This window comes from Hippoglossus stenolepis, chromosome 12, assembly GCF_022539355.2.
Source record: "Hippoglossus stenolepis isolate QCI-W04-F060 chromosome 12, HSTE1.2, whole genome shotgun sequence".
Lineage (NCBI taxonomy): Eukaryota > Metazoa > Chordata > Actinopteri > Pleuronectiformes > Pleuronectidae > Hippoglossus > Hippoglossus stenolepis.
In genome coordinates, this window is record NC_061494.1 from 16,028,303 (window position 1) to 16,048,704 (window position 20,402).

Sequence of the window (20,402 nt, forward strand, 5' to 3'; positions counted from 1 at the left end):
GTGAAAAGAAAAAAAAGCTAACACCAAAATATAGAGATTTTAAGGCCAGTATTATGACCAAATGAGGGGGTGGATGAGTGTGTGTGTGGGTGTGGTGGTGGTGTTGGTGTGGGGAGGGGAGGGGGTCCGTCTGGCCTAAAAAGAGAGGATAAGCCCAAGCTGGTAACCCCATTTCCCTTCCATCTGTTGGTAGCAGTTGTAGAGCATGGCTGCACTCACCAGGACCTGGCAACCCATCCCCCAAGCCCTCTTTCTCTGGCTGACTGCACAGCTGTGTTGCGTTTGGATTAGGCCAAGAATAAAACAGGAAGTAGAAATTAAACAAAAGCTTAAACACACACACAGAAACACACACATGCACGCACACACACAGTATCACACAGAAACTGTAACTTACCATAGACTCAGCAGCAGCAGCACAAGTGACAGCCTGTGGAAAAAGTGCACACACCCACACATATAGACCATGGTGCTCACACAAATATACTACAGTATGAACAAAGTCATACTCTGCCTCCCACAGACTCACATAAGCCCAAGCAGGACCACAGGCATATCGTTTCTGTGTGCCCACACTCGTGCTCACACATATGGTCTTTTTACATGCTAAGTGCCTCTCTGCCTCTCCTCTGCTCTTCATGGTGGTCCGCTGTGGCGGCTGATGAGGAAAACTAGCAAACAACGCTCAATCAGTCTTGGAGCATGCCGGTGTAATGATGCTTATGTGGAAGTATTTTGGTTATGAGATGTCACGCAAGCGTTTTATGCGCACAACGCACATGACTGTGAATACGATAAACACAACATAAGTCACTTTGAGTAGGGTTCAGTGGCAGTGGAACACGAAAACCATCAATGTCCAGAGTTGTAGAAACCTTTAATTTCTTGCAGATTTACACCAGTACATTAAAGATGGAATCCCATCTAGCTTTCCTTTGAAGGAGACTGAGACCAACAGTGTTGCTCTAATGAGCACATTATTAATCTTACATGATCTCTGCTGTTGTGATGAAAGGTCAAACTTCAAGAATACCTAACTGGTCAAAAACAGCAGCCTATGAAAGTACCAGAATACATTAGGTGTTGAATATCATCACTCCTTTATCCTTGTGAAACATTTTAGCTTTTATTAGTGTCAGACCATCAAATTAAATCATTCTTCTCTGCTGCTGTGAACGGTTTCTCTTTTTTGTTTGAATGCAGCAAAATAGGCCGACGATAGCACACAGGAACTATGGTGAATGAGGAAGTGGAATTAGGAAGAAGAAGAAGTAGAAGGAGAAGGAAGATGAAGGAGATAATATGCAGGTCTGCATGCATTGTACGTTTGGAGCAGCAACACAGTTAGTTTATCTGGCAAGGTGCATCTGATGGAAATCCATGAAAGCGCTTCTCGTCATGAGTTGGAACAACTGTTAATGAATATAACGGTAAATGTTTTCAGATGTTATTTTTACAGTCAGGACTTGAGTCACCTAATGAGTCACACGAGCTGCGTTTGTGTGTGTGTGTGTGTGTGTGTGTGTGTGTGTGTGTGGTTTTGTTGACATGGATATGCCAGCATGCTTGTCAGTCTGAATGTGTGTGTTTATGTGTGTCTTCATGAATAAGACAAACACATGGAAACACTTACTGTATTGCTGTCGCTCCGTACCCCTCCCCCTTTCTCAACACACACACACACACACACACACACACACACACACACACACACACACACACACACACACACACACACACACACACACACACACACACACACATACACACATTCTAACCCTACACAATCCCAGGGACACCTATGTTTGTTGAGACCCGCCATTGACATGATGCATAACCTAACCCTAACCTTAAAACCAAGTCTTAACCCCAAAACAGCCATTTGAACTTGTTATGTCCATCATTTTGGTTCCTACAAAGCTCTCAGACCCCACAAGTATAGTGAACTTCCGGTTTTCAGACCCCACAGACAATCCCTATACACCTCTATGTTGAGAACTGTAATTAAAATGAGGCCTTGATGTCTAACCCTTACCCTCCCAACTGGATATCTAACCCTAACCCTAATTACCGAATGTCTAACCCTAATTCCTGAATGTCTAACCCTAACCCTCCCAACCAAATGTCTAACCCTAATTCCTGAATGTCTAACCCTGATAACAAATGTCTCACCCCAACCATTTTAACTAAATGTCTAGCCCTAACTGTAATGACTGAATGTCTAAACCTAAAGACTGAATGTCTAACCACAACCCTAACCTTAAAACCAAGTCTTAACCCTAAAACAGCCATTTGAACTTGTTATATCCTTCATTTTGGTTCCTACAAAGCTGTCAGACCCCGTAAGTATAGTGAGCTCCATGTTCTTGACCTATATTTGTTGGGAACATTTATTCACATTATGTTTTCCCTAACCCTAACCCTAATAACCAAATGTCTAACCCTAACCCTAAATTCAAGTCTTAACCCTGAAACTACCATTCAAACTTGTTATGTCCATCATTTTGCTTCCCACAAAGCTGTCAGACCCCACAAGAATAGTGATCTCCAAGTTTTTGGACCAGGCAGATATAGTAAAACAAGCCTCCCCCTACACACATAGACGTACGTGGGTACTTATTCTCTGTGTGATCAATGAAGAGCACATATGTGTCCATTGTACTGAATAATAGTCAACATGCATAGCCAGAGGCACCAAACATGGAAGGCGGCATATTGGCTTTACCGTATGGCTCTACATATATATCCAGCCAGCACAGCTTACATGCATGCACACACATATCTCTACAACAGGAACTTGCATTGTGTTGAGTGTGGCTTTCTGTGGCAGGAACCCAATAGTGAGAAGTGCTTCTGCTGCAGGGCTTTATGTATATCAGTGTGAACTTGAGTTTCTTCATACGCCAGACTCTATACGTTTAAAAGACTTTAGTTTGACAGGCTCTGTTCTCTACCTGACTTCTACGCTGAAATCTTAGAGCGGGTGTAATCCTTCCCCCGAGCCTCCTCCTCCTCCTCCTCGCTCTCTTTCCTCTCTCCATCGAGTGTCATCAGGAGGGTAATATGAGGCATATGGCTGCTGATGACAGTCCCTAATCCTCACGCTGATAACTGATAGTTACCCGCGAACTCCTCATCCCCATCTCATCCCAGACCAAGAACAAGGGAGGGAGGTGAGCTGCAAGCGTGTCGGCTGATACTCGGTCTCCACATCCCTCCGCTCTGTCTCTCCCAGCTGATAGTCATTATCTGTAATGACTGATGTGCGAAAGGCTGATGGACAAGACCAATATTAGGGTTGGTGCTCGAAAGTGAAAGTTAGAAAGGGCGCTGCTTCTGGGTTTTATAGTTCATGAGATTACAAACCAACTCTTGGAGAGCTTTGGGAGGATAGCTTTCACTTTACCCAGATATGATGCAAAGCGGAGCAAAGACAGACCTGATAAGTCTTTTTACTGTTTTCATTCAGGCCAGAAACTCTTTGTCGCGGGAAAGTTAGATAAGAAAATCGACATCCCCCTCACGTTTTTATGGTAAGTATGAAGCCACAGACAGTTAGCTTAGTTTAGCATAAAGACCGGAGACAGGGGGAATAGTTAGCCCGGCTTTGTCCAAAGGTTTCCCTCATCCCTAAAGATTACTAACATATTTATTAATCTGTACAAAAATCCAAGAGTAAAAAATGATATGTTGCTATTTCACAGACTCAGACTCTTTCCTGGAAACCACATAGTGACAACAAGATACTGATATTTTGTACTGTTTAACAGAGCCAGGCTGTTGGTGGTAAAAACAATAACCAAACACACCAGACTTATAGTTGTGAAGACACTATAGCTACATTCAGACAAGCTGTGAGGTTCAGACATTTCCCTGTAATTTTCCGTAGAGGCTGTATGTGAGAACCCAAATGTCCAAGTCAGTTGCTCTGGACGTTTTTAAACGTTTTCCTGCCAGCCCCCTAGTAAAATGTCTAAGTGAGCCCATGTGAGAATACAGCAAGAAAATAGTGAGTAAACGAGTGAGCTAGTTCCTGACCTTTGTGACATGTGATGGAACGTGAAACCCAGACAATCTCCTGCTGTGTTCATCTTGTGGGAAAGACAAACTGGAAAATGTCCAGCGCAAATTTTTCGGACATTTTCCAGAATTCATGTCTGAAAACAGCTTATGTCAGTTTTCTTTGGAATGAGAACACTAAAGCTGTTTATCAGAATGTCTTTGACAGCAACAAACATTTTGGGCTGGGTGTGTAAAACCAAAAGCTCAGTTTTTCCAGTATACATTTATTTAAACCCTCTGACATAAACTTCTCATCTGTAAATGTTTATGGGTGAAGCTATTTTTACAGATGATTCCTCTGGAGAAGCAGTGTGCAATGGAAATTTCTGGTGTGTGTACATACACACTTGTACAAACAAGTGACATACTTTCTGGGAGCCTATAGTAGATGTCAGTCACGGGAGTGGGTAAGCGTGGTCCGTCCTCTCATTTCAAGGCTGCCAGTCAGCCAGCCACTCAACCAGCCCTGGAACCAGCCAGCCAGAGCTTTTTAAAGGGCCTGTGATTTGACAGAATCCCGTGGGGGGACATGGGGGGATTAGGATTAGCAGCTGTTTCCCCTCAAACACTGGAGGAGATAGGCTATAGCTACACCACGCTGATAGCAAATTAATAGATGAATAGAACATGCATGCGTCGTCTCAGATAATGTGCTAAAGCTCTCAGTTTCATAAATAGCGAGGAAGGTGTCCTTTTCTTGAACTCGGCTGTGTGGATCTGCTGTCACACACATACTGAGTAGCAACGAGGGAAGCAAAGGCATATTGTGGCCGTGAGAAAGGTTTAAAACATCATCACTTTAATCTGGGAGCACAAAGCCAGCTACAGATTATGCTTGTGCCTCTTAAGCGATTCTGCTGCAGATCCGGTTTAGATGACCCCCGCTAACACCCTCAGAGACAGGGGCTTTTAACCCCAAACAAACACTGATAGCGAGCGGCCATCGAATGGGAACACACAACGAGCATTTACCCACATTCATGGCATGCTCATTGACTTTACCCACACACAGCATCTGAAAAACACATACATGTAGACACGCACACACATAGCACACGCTTGCAGCCGCAAACAATAACAGATAAACACTCAGACTTATGCTGGTTCCACTTTCATCCATTTCAGGTTATTAAGCAAGACACGCAAACCCCAAACTGTTGCGTAGCTAACAGGTTTTGAGGTAAAAAAAATTGACACAACTGCTGGTGTGAAGAGACAGCACACAAAGAGGCTCGTGCCTTACACTGTCACACTTGTGCTGCCCAAAGTGAGGATGCTGTCAAGAGTTACAGCAAAAATAAAGGGCAGAAATGCACAAATGAATTAGACTGTCATTCAGAGGATGACAGAGAAAAGTTCACTAGATGCCAAACTCCTGCGAATCTGCTGACTCGTGTATAATCTGTATTAAAGGGGGGTGAGGCAACACACACAGATTTTTCCTCCGTCTCTTTTAAACTGGAGCGCCAACCGCACAATTAGCTCCCTCTGAGTTAATGACTAGTCTTCTCCATCGCTTATAAAAACCTCCGAAGGCCTCAGTGAATGAAGAAACGCGATAAATTCTAAACCGGGTTGAGTATTTCTTTCACATCTGTCCAAATATTGAACTGTTTCCACTCACATGATTGACATACCCTGTATAATTTACAATATTTTTTAGTGGGGTAGCTCATTCATGTTTAATCGTAAATATGCATTATTAAAAGCTATCTACACTGAACCAGAACTTAACCTTTGCTTTAAAAAAAAGCGACAAACGGAGATGGAGAGCGGGGAGAAAGCCAGTAAGGGAGAAGAAGGATATGTAAAAGCGGAGCGAATTCGATAGCGGTTCGCCACAATACACTCGAGACCTGAAGGATGAGTCAGAGAAGGGATGGCCGTGTCAAAGAAAATTGTGAAAGTGAAAGACAGAGAGAGAAGGACGGGGGGAATTTTAAAGCACAAGCAGCATTCTGTTTGAACTTAGCCCTTTAATTTGAACTGGGAGAATAAAATGTTAACAATATCATCATATACAAGTCAGACTCTTGGAAAAGTTATTCTCTGGCGTGTTTTCTTTCTTTCTGGACAGTTTTTACCCAGCACTTCAATGAGCCTCACACTAATTGGTCTCTACCTCCTCTCACTCACTGACTTCAGCCATTTCTGTTTTTATGTTGAGCAGGTCTGGCAGATTTTTTTCACATTTTTACAATTGCAAAGCTAAACCACTCAAACCGTATGGAAAATGTCCCCACACCCTTTAATAACGGTTGTGTGTGTGTGTGTAGAAGTGAGAGAAAATGAGGTGAAGACAGAACAAGAGAAAGAGAGTGCGCACGCCCTGATGTTTCCTGTCTCCAAATAAAAACTGATGGCTTGTGTGTGCACGTGCATGTGTGATCAAATACTGTCTGCTCTGTGCTTGGATACCTGAACCTTCCACCGTGCACAACCCAACTAATGTTAGTGAAAAGCTTCATTTTTTTTTTACATCTGTTATATAGCTCGCAAATGACATGACCAAGATGTTAAAAACTGCTTTTTACAGTAGGAGACACAGTTGTTCGTATAGCACCCGTGAGACTGCCACTCCCAGTTAGGTTGGTTGATGTTTCTGCGTGTGCTCCAGTGCAAGTCAGATAACACCCAGAACAAGAGGACATATACCTCAAAGCCGCCATGTACTTATCCTGTGACATACGAAGCCAGATCTGATTAGATTTAATAAAACACAACATGCAGAGAGAGAGAAGGAGCACAGTATCAGCTCTCATCTCCGTGACGCCTTAACATGTACCAAGGTGGAGGAGACGTAAAAAAACAGCTGCTTGTGTGTCACAATAAAACCCACCGTCAACCTCCCGGATGATTTCAGCTGTGACAGAATGGCTTCCATCAGATAGAAAATTACACAAAGTGCTGAGGTTTCATGTCTGTTCACTTCCTCTGTGATTTCTAGAGTGTGTGCATGTGTGTGACCATCAGCGAGAGAGAGAGAGAGAGAGAGAGAGAGAGAGAGAGAGAGAGAGAGAGAGAGAGAGAGAGAGAGAGAGAAAGAGAGAGAGAGAGAAAGAGAGTGAGAGGCCCTGTACTATCTGTACTTGAACACTCACCACTACCACAAATAAGTGAGTGTGATTCATCACTTCCTTCCTATTAAGCATGAATAGTGCAAGAGCAGAGGGTTTGGTTTACACCCTCGGTTCAGGGTTCAGTACAGTTCAGGACACCAGGCTCTCCACCCCTCTGCAAGCATGCACGCAAGCACTGTACTACAAGCACAGTATGTGTGTGTGTGTGAGCACACAGCTGCATGTCTTTATTACGGACAAAATACATACATGCATTTTAGGTGATATAAAGTTCACTTGCTGTTTAGTAAGTCAAATGTATGTATTTATGTGATGAGTGTGAAGCTTCTATGCGAGTGTGTGTGTGTGTGTGTGTGTGTGTGTGTGTGTGTGTGTGTGTGTGTGTGAGATAGAGAGAGAGAGAGAGAGAGAGAGAGAGAGAGAGAGAGAGAGGGCCCTCCAAAAAGCTCTGCTCTCGACCTCTGGTGCCATCTGCCAGTGACAGGGCAGAAATGCAAATCAGATGCAGTCAGATAATACACCACGCACGCTCCCTCCATTAGAGCAGCCTACAGAAATAAACTAGGTCAGACAGACCAGCAGCCAGCTGTGTGTGTGTGTGTGTAATAAGGCACATGCGCCTCTCTTTGTGTGGGGAGACAGCTATACGTGTGTGTGGGGGATGGGTTTCCAGTTAGCACTGAGGGTTCATAATATCCTTTATTGTGATGCTGCACACTGAACAGTCACATGTAGCATATAGACAGAAATCGGCGGCTCCAGTCTGTGCTTCTTCAAATGTTCCACACTGAGAAAGCACTTCTAGGCTGTGTGACAAGGCAAAGGAGCTGGGTGACAAATAAGGGCTCTTATCTGAGGCTGAAATTAGACCACAGCCAGAGCGCAACTGATAGGCAGCGTATTAAACTCTCGAAAACGAACCACCCGGGAGGGTGATGCAACGCAGAGGCAACGCTGGCGTAATGCAGACAGATGCGTCCTCTTCTCTCATATCGCTGCGACGCCTCTGAATTATGAATGAGGCCCCGTGCACCTCCTCAATGCAAAAGTCTTCTTCTCTTCATGCCCACTATGTGCTGTTTGTTTTGCTTAATGCCTCGCACTTGAACCTAACCTCCCTTTGCCACTGTTGGTTGTGTTAAACATCTTCAATGATGGTACACAGAGTGTTTGAGAGGCGTTTCCAAATCCCCTTTGTCTGAGGATAGTCAAACTGTGCACAAAGCAGATGGCTTATAGGTGCTGATCAAAGACAATTAGATGGCTTGGAACTGCATTTGAGGAGCTAAGCTGATTTATGCTTTACAGGGACACAGCATTTTTGTTGTTGTTGAATACTGTACTTAATATACTAGTTTAAAGCTTCTGCTCTTTGTCCCTCTATTTAGTTTCGTGCTGATGCTGCAGCACATTGTGCAAATTTGAATTATTTCAACATTTCATGCTGCACTAAAACCCACCAATTGTAAATCTGAGGGGGGGTTTTTTCACCTGAAAGACTTCACACGTCTTTTTACCTTCATAAACAAACAGTGTAATCCAACTACGGTTTTAACTCTGCAGATGTAAAAAAATTAATCTGGATTCCAAACACATGTGTCAAGTTTACGAGTTTCTTTTACTCAATCTATATGATAAACATGGAGCAATATGAGCTGAATAATAAATGACTGCATGCCTTTCATAATCATTTCAAACGCGGGCCTTCTATTTATAGACGCTCAAACATTTCCTACTGGAGCGAACTTTCTCTGTTTTCTTCCTCTACTGATTTCAGGTACAGATTGTAAATTTGCCCACAAGGGAGGGTCAATGGTTCCCACTTCCTGCAGCTTGGTCCTCTTTACCCAAATGTCTATCCACTGCCTCAATTCTCTCTCTGAAGATCTTCACAGCCGCTTACTTTTTTTCCGGTATGAATCCATGTGCAGTTACCATCAGCTCATAACGTCCAGTGTGACATGTGTCTGTAGGCATGTGAGCTAAGTGCATAAAGTTGACGCAAGATGAAAAGGTTGATGTATTCCAGGCTGGTGGGTGGGAGGTGATAGCTGATGTGTGTTCATGCAGTGCGAGTTGTGTGTCTGATTACACATTTATGTGTATGTTCTGTGTGGGTGAAAGAGAAGAGTTTCATGTAAAATGTTGCCACATTCTCAGAGAAAAAAATAACTCATTTGACTTGAGGATTTGAAAGGATTTCTCCCCATTAAGAGAAACCATGTTGAACCTTTTCACTAATTCACTTTATGAATTATTGCACTTGAAGAGAAATGCATGTGATGCATCTGTCATAGTCTGTCATTGTCTTTTCATATAAATCCTGATGCAGTTCCGGATGCAAAAAATGTTTTAATAATACAAAATGCAAACGTATATGTTCCACATATGTGTATGTATGAATATATATGTATACACATACATACATGCAAACCATATACATATTTACATGCGTATCCCTGGTTGGTAATTTCTTTTGTAGATCACATATACAATTACTATGAAGACAACAGATAAATAAAACGTTCACATTCTAAATGAGAAATCCGAGACGGGTTGTCCTTGAGGATAGAGCAGGAGGACGTCCTTTCCTATAAAGGTTCTGATGAAGGACTAATGACAGGAGCGGACCCGCTTGGAGAGGACGGGGAGGACAGGTAAAGGACGGGACAGGCAGGGCTGGAATCAGTTCGGCCTACAGGCTCAGTTTCCGTCTCCCCCTGCTGCCGCTCCGTTTTGATTAAGTCCCTAACCGGATTTTTCCAATACCAATGGTCCTTATAAATCCATCTCCGTGGGATATTCAACCAGCATTATTCTTGTCTTTTCTCTGCGCTGGAGAAAAGAGCTCGGCACAGATTGGAACAAGACATCCAATCTGTACTTCTCTCCATTGTCTTGCCCACCAGACAGTCCGGTGAATGAATGCTCTCGGCCAAATCCCCCTTCCATGTGCAGACGCAGACTCCCCTGCCCACAGATACACTCAGCTCTAATTAGGCAGACCGCTGGACGTGTTGCGGGGGGGAAATCTCTCTGCACAAACATATCGTCTAGTGGCAGCTTTACAGATTTAAGGTCTTTTCATCGAGTTTGTGTGCATGTGTGTAAGCTGGTGCAGAGGGAGAAGGGGACAGGGAAATGTTCTACTTGTTTTTGACAATTTAGTGATGAACACAATCTTTACTTTTTAATATATATATAGTACAAAAGTGCCTTAAAAGAAGAGTGTCACTGAGCGTGTGATTGTGTGTCTGTGCTGCAACATGTTGCACAGCCTTGCAGAGCCCGGGCTGTTCCTGCAGTTACAGATTGTACAGTATGCGTCAGATCTACAGAACTTGCTGAGCTTTCCCCTGAGACCTGCGTCATCAGCAGAGAGGTTATTTCCTGTAGTTGAAGAGCAGCATGACTCTCTTCCTGTTCTGTGTGTGAAGAAGCATCAGGTTTGTGCCGCTCCCCCTCCCAAGTCCCAGTTTCTCCTCTACTTGACGCAGGCACACAACCAGTTAGCAGCAGATGTTTTTGCCTCTCAAAACGTTTTTTCCTTTTTCTTTCTTAATGCATTAAAGACATCGAGAATGAAAAACACATCCCTGCCTGAATTATCATCAACCAACACTGCGGTTTGAACTTCAGAATATAAGCGCTGAAGACCAAAGGTGTGAATCTCTTTTTAAGGTGAACGTTTAAAAAAAGATTCCCTTCAAGATGGAAAAAGTGAAAACTGTCAAGGTTGTTGCGTCTAAATGTCGAAGTCACACACTATAGCTCCTCTGAATTGAAAGAGCAAAGCCGATCCCTTTGGAAATGTAGTTTTCACATTCACTCTGTGCATTCATGGATTATGATTACTACCTGATGGCCTAAAAGCTTTGGCTCTATGAAAGAAGTGCTACAGCTCAAGTTAAAGAAGAAGCTTAAACTTAAGGAAGTAAATATGAAAAAGGAAGCGCTCTTCCACAACATGCATGACATTTTAAATTAGCAAATGCACAATGTAGTCAAGGTGAAATGTTTCCGTTGATGCAAAATGTGACACTGACGCGCTTGCAATAATATTTCTGGTAAAGAAATGTTGCTTTGCTTGTTATTTTGAGTTTTGTTTTTAACACTGTTGTGACCCAATTTCCAGAAAAAGACACAGTGCATTGTGACTGTTGTTAACTAAGTCTTTGAAACACACAGCATTAATGAACATACAGACAACCACTGAGGTTTCCTCTCTTTCTTTTAGCTGCTGCTTCCACCCAAAGGGAAGAGCTGTTACCTGCTGCTTCCCCCCCCCCCCCGACTCTTCTTCCGTGTCCCCGGGGAGACTCTGCAACACGGCTCCTTCCAGCAGCTTCCTCCTAACAACAGAAACATTGTCTTATTCTTTTTTATTTTTCCACCCCTCCATCACAGTGGAGCTATTACTCTGTTTTATTTTGCATATGACCCGGGGGGCGATGGGAGGCAGAACACATTGGCCGAGGCTGATAATGCCTTTCCACAGAGCTGAAATCTACGTGCTGCACTCCTCTGGTGGTGCTTCTACAGCTATTGAAATTTTCACAGTCTGGTCTTTACTTCACTTTGGTTGCACGTCCTGTAACGCGACAAACTGGATACAGGAAGTGATTGAAAATGTGCAATACATTATGTCCGCCCTCATGTGTATCATATAGGCACTTAAGGCAGGAAATAACATCTTATTCAATTGTGCAATGTCCGATGCTTGACAAAATGTATACAACTGCATCAACCACTGTCCTGCCAGCTCCTCAAATGTGCTCAAAGGTCCGAGGGTTCTTCACTGCTGCACGTAGATGGTATATAAAGATAGACAACTTCCTCCCACTACCTAGAAATAAAGCCAAAATAACCTGGATACGAACGTTGCCATCTTGTACTGATGACGTTATTCGGAGCCAGAGTTTGCTCTGTCATGAACGGGGTGTGGAGTTGCGGTGTCAAGGTCCACCTGATACAAGCGCTTGAGCAATCACAAGTCAGTCACGACTGTCTAGGCAAAACAAAACTTACTGGAAAAACGAACTAGGTGTGATTAGAACTACCTGAACGAAATCTTTGTCGTTCCTCAGGAAAAAAAAACTGCCTGTGTCCTCATCTGCGAAAATGGAGGAGACTGGGTTCATGACCTATACTGCAGCCAGCCACCAGGGAGAAATCGAGAAACTTTGGCCTCACTTTTGGGGAGTGAAGTGCATATTGATAATGACATTGTAAACATTACAGAGTTAGCCAAGAGGTTAATTTTGATCTGTGGTCCCTGGCCAGGTGTAAAGTTGGCAGCCAAATCAACCTTTATATACATGCAGTTTAATGCAGTTTAAATTGGTCCTGTTGCTATATAGCAGAATAGAGGAGAGTGGTGGTGTCATGGCCAATTGATTTGTTATGCTATTATTACATGAAGCATTAGCCAAAAATGAAAAGAGAAGGAGGCTTTAACATACATGTGGATGTGGCAAGAAGACCCGGTCCAACTCATCCACTTATTTACCATTAAAGCTGAGGGAGGCTGCCATCAGGTTTACATTTGAATTGTACGACATCTATAGGAGAGTTTTTTCTCTTTTAATATGTAGTGACCCATTTTGTGAAGAGTATCATCTGTTCGACATTTGGCTTTGATAAAAGAATAACGTGCAGGACCAAACAAAAAACAAATGCAGCAAAAAAATGTTTTATTTATTAGTCATTGATCCAGACCTGGCTTCACAGAATTTTTCAGATTTGACTATAGAGTCTATATTAAGAGTCTCAACTCTGAGAATGAATGGAAACACTAGAAGTCTTTAGATACACTAGCAGCTCTGTGAAGCTATACTTAGCCACAGTGCTTTGAGCTAAAAGCTACTTGTGCATGCTAACAAGCTGATGTTTAGCAGGTGTAATGTTTACAATGTTCTTAGTGTGGCGTGTCAGCATGCTGAAACTTAAAACAAGCATAACACACAACATGCAGCTGAGTGTGGTGGAAATGTTGATAGTTTTGCACATACGGTATTTGTTCATAAATGCAGAAAAAAAACACAACTTTGACCTGATGATGGCACGAGATGAAAAGCCATCACTGAAGTGATGACAGTTCCTCCTGAGGGGGGAACATCAGTGTCTGCAGCAAATTTAATGGAAATCAGTGCAGCAGTTATGGGAACATTTCACTCTAAAATCACAAACCATTTTCAAATGCTCCTCTCTGGCAGGCGCTACAGAGTCCTGTATACCAGTATCTGTCTGTGTGTCTGTGTGTCTGTCTGTCTGTCTGTCTATCAACCGACCGATCTACCTACATATCCTACTACTCTGTTCATTCTATCTATCGTGTATTGCCTGTAAATAGTATGTATAGTGTATTCCTACATAGACTTTATATAAAGATGGACAACATGACAGCTTCCCAAAAGTGAAGCCAAAGCGTCTCGATCACCACCTGGTGGCTGGCTGCAGTATAGATCATAAATCCCACCTCCTGCATGTTAGTGGATGACATGAGCCAAACTAAAATGTCAAAGTACACGTCAAGGATGGTTTCTGTCATTTTAGGTCGTTCTTATCACACTGATGTTTGTATAAGTGTTAATTTTTAGTTAGTTTGGTTTTAATTTGTTATTTGATGCTATAAAAATGAGGGAAACTTCATGATTGACAGCTGAGACTGTCAATCATGAATTGGTTGAGTGCATGGATTTGCGGAACCTCACTAACGTGGCTTCAACCCTGATCGCAACTGCCCAGACTCTGGCTCCAAATGTGCAAGATGGCAGCATTAATTTCTGGATAGTGCAAGAAGTGGAGATGTGTCCTCCATCTTACAAAATGTCATGGTCATCTATTCAGTAGTTGTTGAGATGTTTCGGTCTGGAGCAAAGTGGCAAACTGACTAAAAAAACTGATATTGCATTTCCTAAAGCAACACTGCTTACACCTCTGTGTGTATATCTGAGTGTGTGTCTGTGTGTGTGTGTGTGTGTGTGTGTGTGTGTGTGTTCATTTTGTTCTATAAGTGGGCCACATGAGCAGGCAGCAGACTGGTACAAATCCGACACTGGGACTCATTGGTACTACAAAGGGCTAAAATTTTATACACTTGCAAAAACAACAAAATCCCACAGGAGTTCTCCTTCAAGTTTAGTTTTTATTCCCCAGCCAAATAGTTTTTTTCTTCACTTTTGTTCAAAGATAAATTTGCTGTTAACTACACTTGGCAGAGATCAAACTAATATGGTGTTTTTTGTTGGGGTGGGGTGAGGCAGTAATTTCTTAAGTTACTGCATTGGCACAGAGAGAAAGGATTTCCTGCTTCATAAATGACTTGTATATCAATTTTAAAAGCTTAACCAATTCATTCCACCAGAACTTTGTAAATCAAAGACTATGTTTAAAATTATAGTGATTGATGCAGTATTATGGTTGTGTACATTCAATCTACATACACATACACATTTATTTGGTCGGTTTCCTGTTTAGGTAAAAAAGATAGACGTGCGTCAGTAACTGGTTTAATCAATATGGCAAAGAAGACTGCGTGTCTGAAACTTCACTTTCCCACTTGCACCTTACAACTGTCAGTAAACAAAAAGGTATGGGTGCTGTTAACATGTTTCACAAGTATAAATAATCCAAGCACTTTTAACTGTTGCTGGATATAATTGTAATTGCTGTTCAAAAACAGTCTGTGGTGAATTCTTTAAAACCTTTGGTTTGATCATATCTGACAGACTGTATCTGTATCTGATTGTATTACATTACATTGATAAACCCACATCCGCAGGAGTAAAACCCTCCATAGCTCCAGAAGCTATATAGCAAACAAAGAACAATGACACCTCCTAGTGGCACAAGAGCAGTTCTTCTTTTCACAAAGCAAGATATATGGATTAAAGTAACACTGTAGTTACCACTGATGACGCAGAGGTACGGACAACATAGTTCATCAACATTACAATGATCAAAACGAGTCTGATTGTTAATCTATCCTTTCAGGAATTTTCAAGCTATTGTTCATTGGTTTGAGCTTTACACTTGTTCACTATATATAACTGACAATGGAATATTTTTGAGTTTCTGACTGTTGCTCCACCATAGTTAGACAATTGAAGACTCTGCTGTGACTGACATTCATTTTTGATATTTCACAACCTTTCACGCACAAAACGATTATGAATAATATCATTATGAATAATAATAATAATCAAGAATATATCCTAGGATACTTTTAGGACAAAAAGTATAAATGTTTGGGTTTCAGTGCTATACCCATGTTGGGTTAAAACAGGAATATTAACTGTTGGCTTAACTTTAAAATAGAATATGAAAAATACATTAGTTTTGGTCTGTGGTTATTTCCTTTCTAAGAGGTACAGTGTGCAGGGGATGGTGTTATGACCTAAATGTTTTTGCTTTTAACCACATGTGTTATGTTTCTGTTCCAAAATAGTCCACTGTCCTCATATTCCAGTAAAGGACAAATACACACAAACAAAAAGTATTGTATCTATAGTCAACATGTTAAGTTAGACATGTTACAACATGTGCAGATCCTTTTGTCTGCTGGTGATGAAACTGAAAGTAAAAGTTCCTGTAGAAATCCCCGCCTGCAGAGAGGCGCAGTCACACGGCTCAAGAAGGAAAGACGTGATGGCGTCCGATTCTAACAAGTTCCCTCTGTGGCTTTTCACCTGCGCGTTTATCTTCTCTCATGTGTCACTGTAAGTACAGTTTAATAATCCACAGGTTCAACGTTAGTGAAGCTGGTGGCGTTCACCGCAGCTGCCTGGAGTTGTGTTCAACTCAGCTGAACACGTTTTAAATCAGAGGTTTGATTGATTCGAAGCTAATTTGATGAACTGTGACGTGAAGACATGCCACTCGGGTTTTTTTGTTGTTGTTGAGGTTAAATATACAATGTGCGGCTGGTCTGGGGACAGTGTGGGTTTTAATATACAGGTTATGGTGGAGAGCAGGCTTCACCACAACACCCGAGGTCACATCACACTGTGAGCTAAGGAAGTAAGTTAGCACGCACGATAAACGACTTTTTTTAAAGTGTGGAGATACCGAATATTTCCTCTTTTAGCCTCATTCGTGAAGGTTTCCATCGCAGACACTTTGACGTGAAGCTAAAGGTAAACGAGCTGAACAAGCTAGCCTTGCGGTCGTTAAGTGTAAATCCCCCGCTACAACGCTGTTCTCTGCAACCCTCACCCAGCGGCGGTCCTCCGGCCTCAAGGGGGCGCTAATGAGCCCATCCGCTGCCCGGCTCGCCACGTCTAAACGACGAGTACTTGCTGACCTCGAAACTCTGCGCTGTCAAGTCACATCATAGTTAGATTTACTTTATCTGCGAGTGTTTTCACGCGATGTTATTTTACTTATATGACAGTAAACACATTACAGATGAATACTAGCTGGTTGGTTTAGTGAATGTGTGTCTGGTTAATTGTCCCAAATCCGTTAAAGGGCGACTCCCCGGGTTCTTTCCACTGGGAGATTACTTTGCTAACTTTCACTTTCGTTTTCTGTTGTCTTTTCCTGTAATCGCCAGGGAGTTTTCTTCAGCCTCGCCCCAAACCGAAGAGAAGGTCTCTGTGCGCGTAGTTAAAGGACTGTTCCGCAGCAGGAGGCAGACGTGTGCACATGGCACCTACGAGCATGAAGGGAGGACCTGCTGTCTGTGTGGAGTTGGTGAGTGGCAGTGGTTATATGACATCTGAAATTCACTGGATGAAACACAGCAAGTTGAGCTGCCTCTTTTAAATTAAGGAGGTATTTGAGAGAATTAAAGGCAAAGTTGGCAAGTTTTTCATAATGTCACTCATAACTTGCTGACTGACAGTGAAAGTTGACCAACAGTGGGGGTCATATATATATTAATTGTGCAAAAATATGAACTATATATGCCTAATATAAACTGAAATAAAACAAAACTGATGCAACAAAAGTATGCACTTACAATTTCAGCTTTTATTGTGCTTTGTTATATTGTATGTGGGTGTGGGTATCATCAGCTCCCCCAAACTAACCACAACATTTCCCTCTGTCTCTGGCTCATATGTGCCCCTACTGCAGGCCTGCGGCTGAAGACTCACTGCCTTGCCAATCAAAATCATGGACAATGCGAGTCCTGTGAGTCTGGGACGTACAGCAGTCATGCCACTGCCGAGGAGTCCTGTGAACCCTGCACATCCTGTGAACACCCCAATGGTACCGACTCAACAATACACCACAGTTTCTTTAAATTTCATAATATGTCCAACAAAACAAGGCTAGCAGGCATTTTGATTTGTCACACTAGGAAAAGCAAAGTCATTACTACACAAAATCCTCTAGTAATCTATATTAGCTCCATAAGTATAAATTATTTAATGTTATTTTCTATGTTTGGTCTTATGTAGTGAGACAATTTACGCGATTTGATTCATCTACAATATAATCAACATTTGCATGAAAGTCATCTCCACCTGTAGCAAAGGTTTGAAGTGTTGTCACAATGAGAATTTAAGCGTTTAGCAAGTTAGATTTTTTGTTTTGATAGCTAAGTAAATGTTTTAGTAAATGATTAAGCAAATATGTCAAACATTCCCTGCATCCAGTGTGTCAAATTCAAGATTTTCTGCTTTTATTTGTTTTGTATCATAAATGAAATGCCTTTGCGCTCAAGCAAAAGAAAAAAAACACTGTAAAGTCATCAGGCTGAACTTTGACTGAAAAAAAAAAAATCAAGAGCAGCATTTCAGTTTGTCTATGAGAATTCAGTACTCAGAGTAAATATCCACATCAATATTAGTAAACCTAATACAATGACAATATGTAAGATTATGCTTAATGTCATTGTAGACATGTGGACAGACAACTAACACAATACATCTCAGTGTTCCCTCTCTAATGCCTGTTGTGTATTTGATCTATCATTTCAGCGAATCTAGAGGTGGCTGAAAACTGCACCCAAGCCAATAACGCTAAATGCCGATGTAAAAAAGATCATTATTGCAGCAGTGGACCAGAAACGTGCAAAGTCTGCCACCCTTGCAAAGAGTAAGTTCTGCTCTAATACTGTCGGTAACCTTCTTCACTTTGAAAATAAATGATAAAGCCAGTCCTGCTTGCGCTTCTGTTAATTTGTCCTGTCACGTTTCCTGTTGTCACTCATACTTGTTTTTTCTTTTGGTTGAAGATGTGGCTCTGAGGGTGTCGGAGTTGCCTGTACAGCCACAAACAACACAGTCTGCAATGCCATAACTGAAGGTATGTTTTGGTTTATCACTACACCATTTGCATTATATCACGATGGCTTCAATTTGTGTTATACAAAAAAAATTATGATATAATTTAGTTTGATTTGAAAATGTAATCTTATGTTTAATTTTCAGGGGTAAATGGTGGAAAAATATCTGGAATAGTTTTTGCAATCTTAGCGATTTGTGCTATATTAATTGGAGGTGCACTCTGGTATCGCAGAAGGAGAAAATTACGTGAGTATTTCCACTACTTCACAACCGCAAACAGAAAAAATGTGACCATGTGTGCCTCAGTGAAATAGCAAAGTATAGAAATATTATTGAAGGTTCAGTTCACATTTAAAGTCTTGATTTCTGATTATTTCTCTTACAAGATTCACCACATCAGCCGTCATCCCAAACAAACGGCAATGCAACCGATGTGGTGAGTTATTTTTTACCTCACCTCTTCACACACATACATGTCATACATACATGTATGATAAACTCTTCCCTGTGTCTCCTCTAATGTTGGCCTAGCTGCCCCTTTCTATAGGATGTGAAGGTTAGTCGTCTGAAACCCTGAGTGTGTCCTTGTGCTTCCTCTGTGACAGTGTTATTGTGGTGTGACATTTAGTTTATTTGTCAAGCTTGTGTAAGCAAAGCTATTTGTTTTTTATCAGGCTGGAGTGGGAAATATTGTATTAATATGAAATCTTTGTCTTCTCAGGAGCTGCAGCCTCTTAATGGTAAGAAAAACTGGTTCTTAATTGACAAGCATTAGAGCTTTAATTGCAATTGTTCTATGATTTGAGCATGTTAGATTAAATATATGAATAATCCATAATCAGATGGAATTGACTTAACATTTCATGTAATTATTGAGTTTATTATGTGTTGATGTGGTATGGATTCTCTTATCTGTCGATTTACGACCTGTACATCTTATCAACCTTTTTTTTTACCATTTTGCGGCAAGTTTCCTTGTTGTGTTTTTTTTTATAAACTGATGTAGTTACATGACACAGGAAGGTGACACCCTTTTCTTTAAGATGTTCTTACAGTCATTGAGCTATACCTAATAACTGAAATCTCAAAACTTTCCTACATGCCACTGTTCTGTTTTGTAATGTTAATGGTCTTTTATATTTATTTATTACCTTAAGGCTACATAGCCACTGTTGTTTTTTTTATGTTCAAATATTTTTTGTGTGTCGACAACAATTTTTTGGGGGTATCGTGACATCCCTACTTTCTTAATCCACTGTCTTGTACTTGTAATTATTTCAGATATCCAACTTCACCACGTGCCCGACATTGCAGCCGTTCTTGGATGGAAGGATATGCAGGATGTGGCAATGCGCAGTGGGATGACAAAAGTTGAAATTGATTCTTGTAAACATGTCGACCCCACGGATTCTGAGGAGCAGACCCTCCAACTACTATCGAAATGGGTGGAGAGGGAGGGAAAGGGTGGGGCAAAACAATTGACAACACTCCTACGAAAAAGTCGTAAAAAGGAAAAAGCAGAGAGGGTGGAGAAGATATTACGAAGTGACAGCACGGCTCCATCAGATGCTCCTGTTTGAATGTAAATATTGGAAGCACTTTTTGAATATATTCAGTGCCGTCTATTGAGCAAATTATTATTGTGTTGAGATGTTTACATGATTGAGCTGAGCTGTAAATACTGGTTTTACCATTTTAGTGTTTTTTGGAAAAAAGTAAATGAGCAGACCCAAGCTTTATAAATGCAGAATTAAGTTTGGGTTTTTGTCAGATGTCTAGGATGTACAATGATGTTACAGTTAAAACAAAATCATTATTATCTGCTTCTCAGGTCAAATAATAGAGTGGAAGTAAAAATAACCTTCAAAATTTTAGATGTAATGACCCGAAATGCACTGAATCACGCCTGCTGAATATATGAATGCTGTACATGCCCTTTGTGTGTGATGAATGTGTTACATTATTATTGTGCAATAAACTGGAATAAATATGGATTTAATGTCAAATGTGCTTTGGTCTCTTC

The 20,402-nt window shown here is 41.5% G+C and overlaps 1 protein-coding gene across 1 annotated transcript; it reads left to right on the top strand.

The window, feature by feature from the left end:
- The first annotated feature begins 15,705 nt into the window (after positions 1 to 15,705).
- Positions 15,706 to 20,385, top strand: fas (Fas cell surface death receptor). Its single transcript, XM_035173520.2, has 9 exons — positions 15,706 to 15,862; positions 16,699 to 16,838; positions 17,223 to 17,357; positions 18,071 to 18,188; positions 18,328 to 18,398; positions 18,524 to 18,625; positions 18,766 to 18,815; positions 19,101 to 19,119; positions 19,661 to 20,385. The coding sequence occupies exons 1-9, from the start codon at positions 15,711 to 15,713 to the stop codon at positions 19,957 to 19,959; spliced, it is 1,086 nt and encodes a 361-aa protein (XP_035029411.2). The 5' UTR covers positions 15,706 to 15,710; the 3' UTR covers positions 19,960 to 20,385.
- The last annotated feature ends 17 nt before the right edge of the window (positions 20,386 to 20,402 follow it).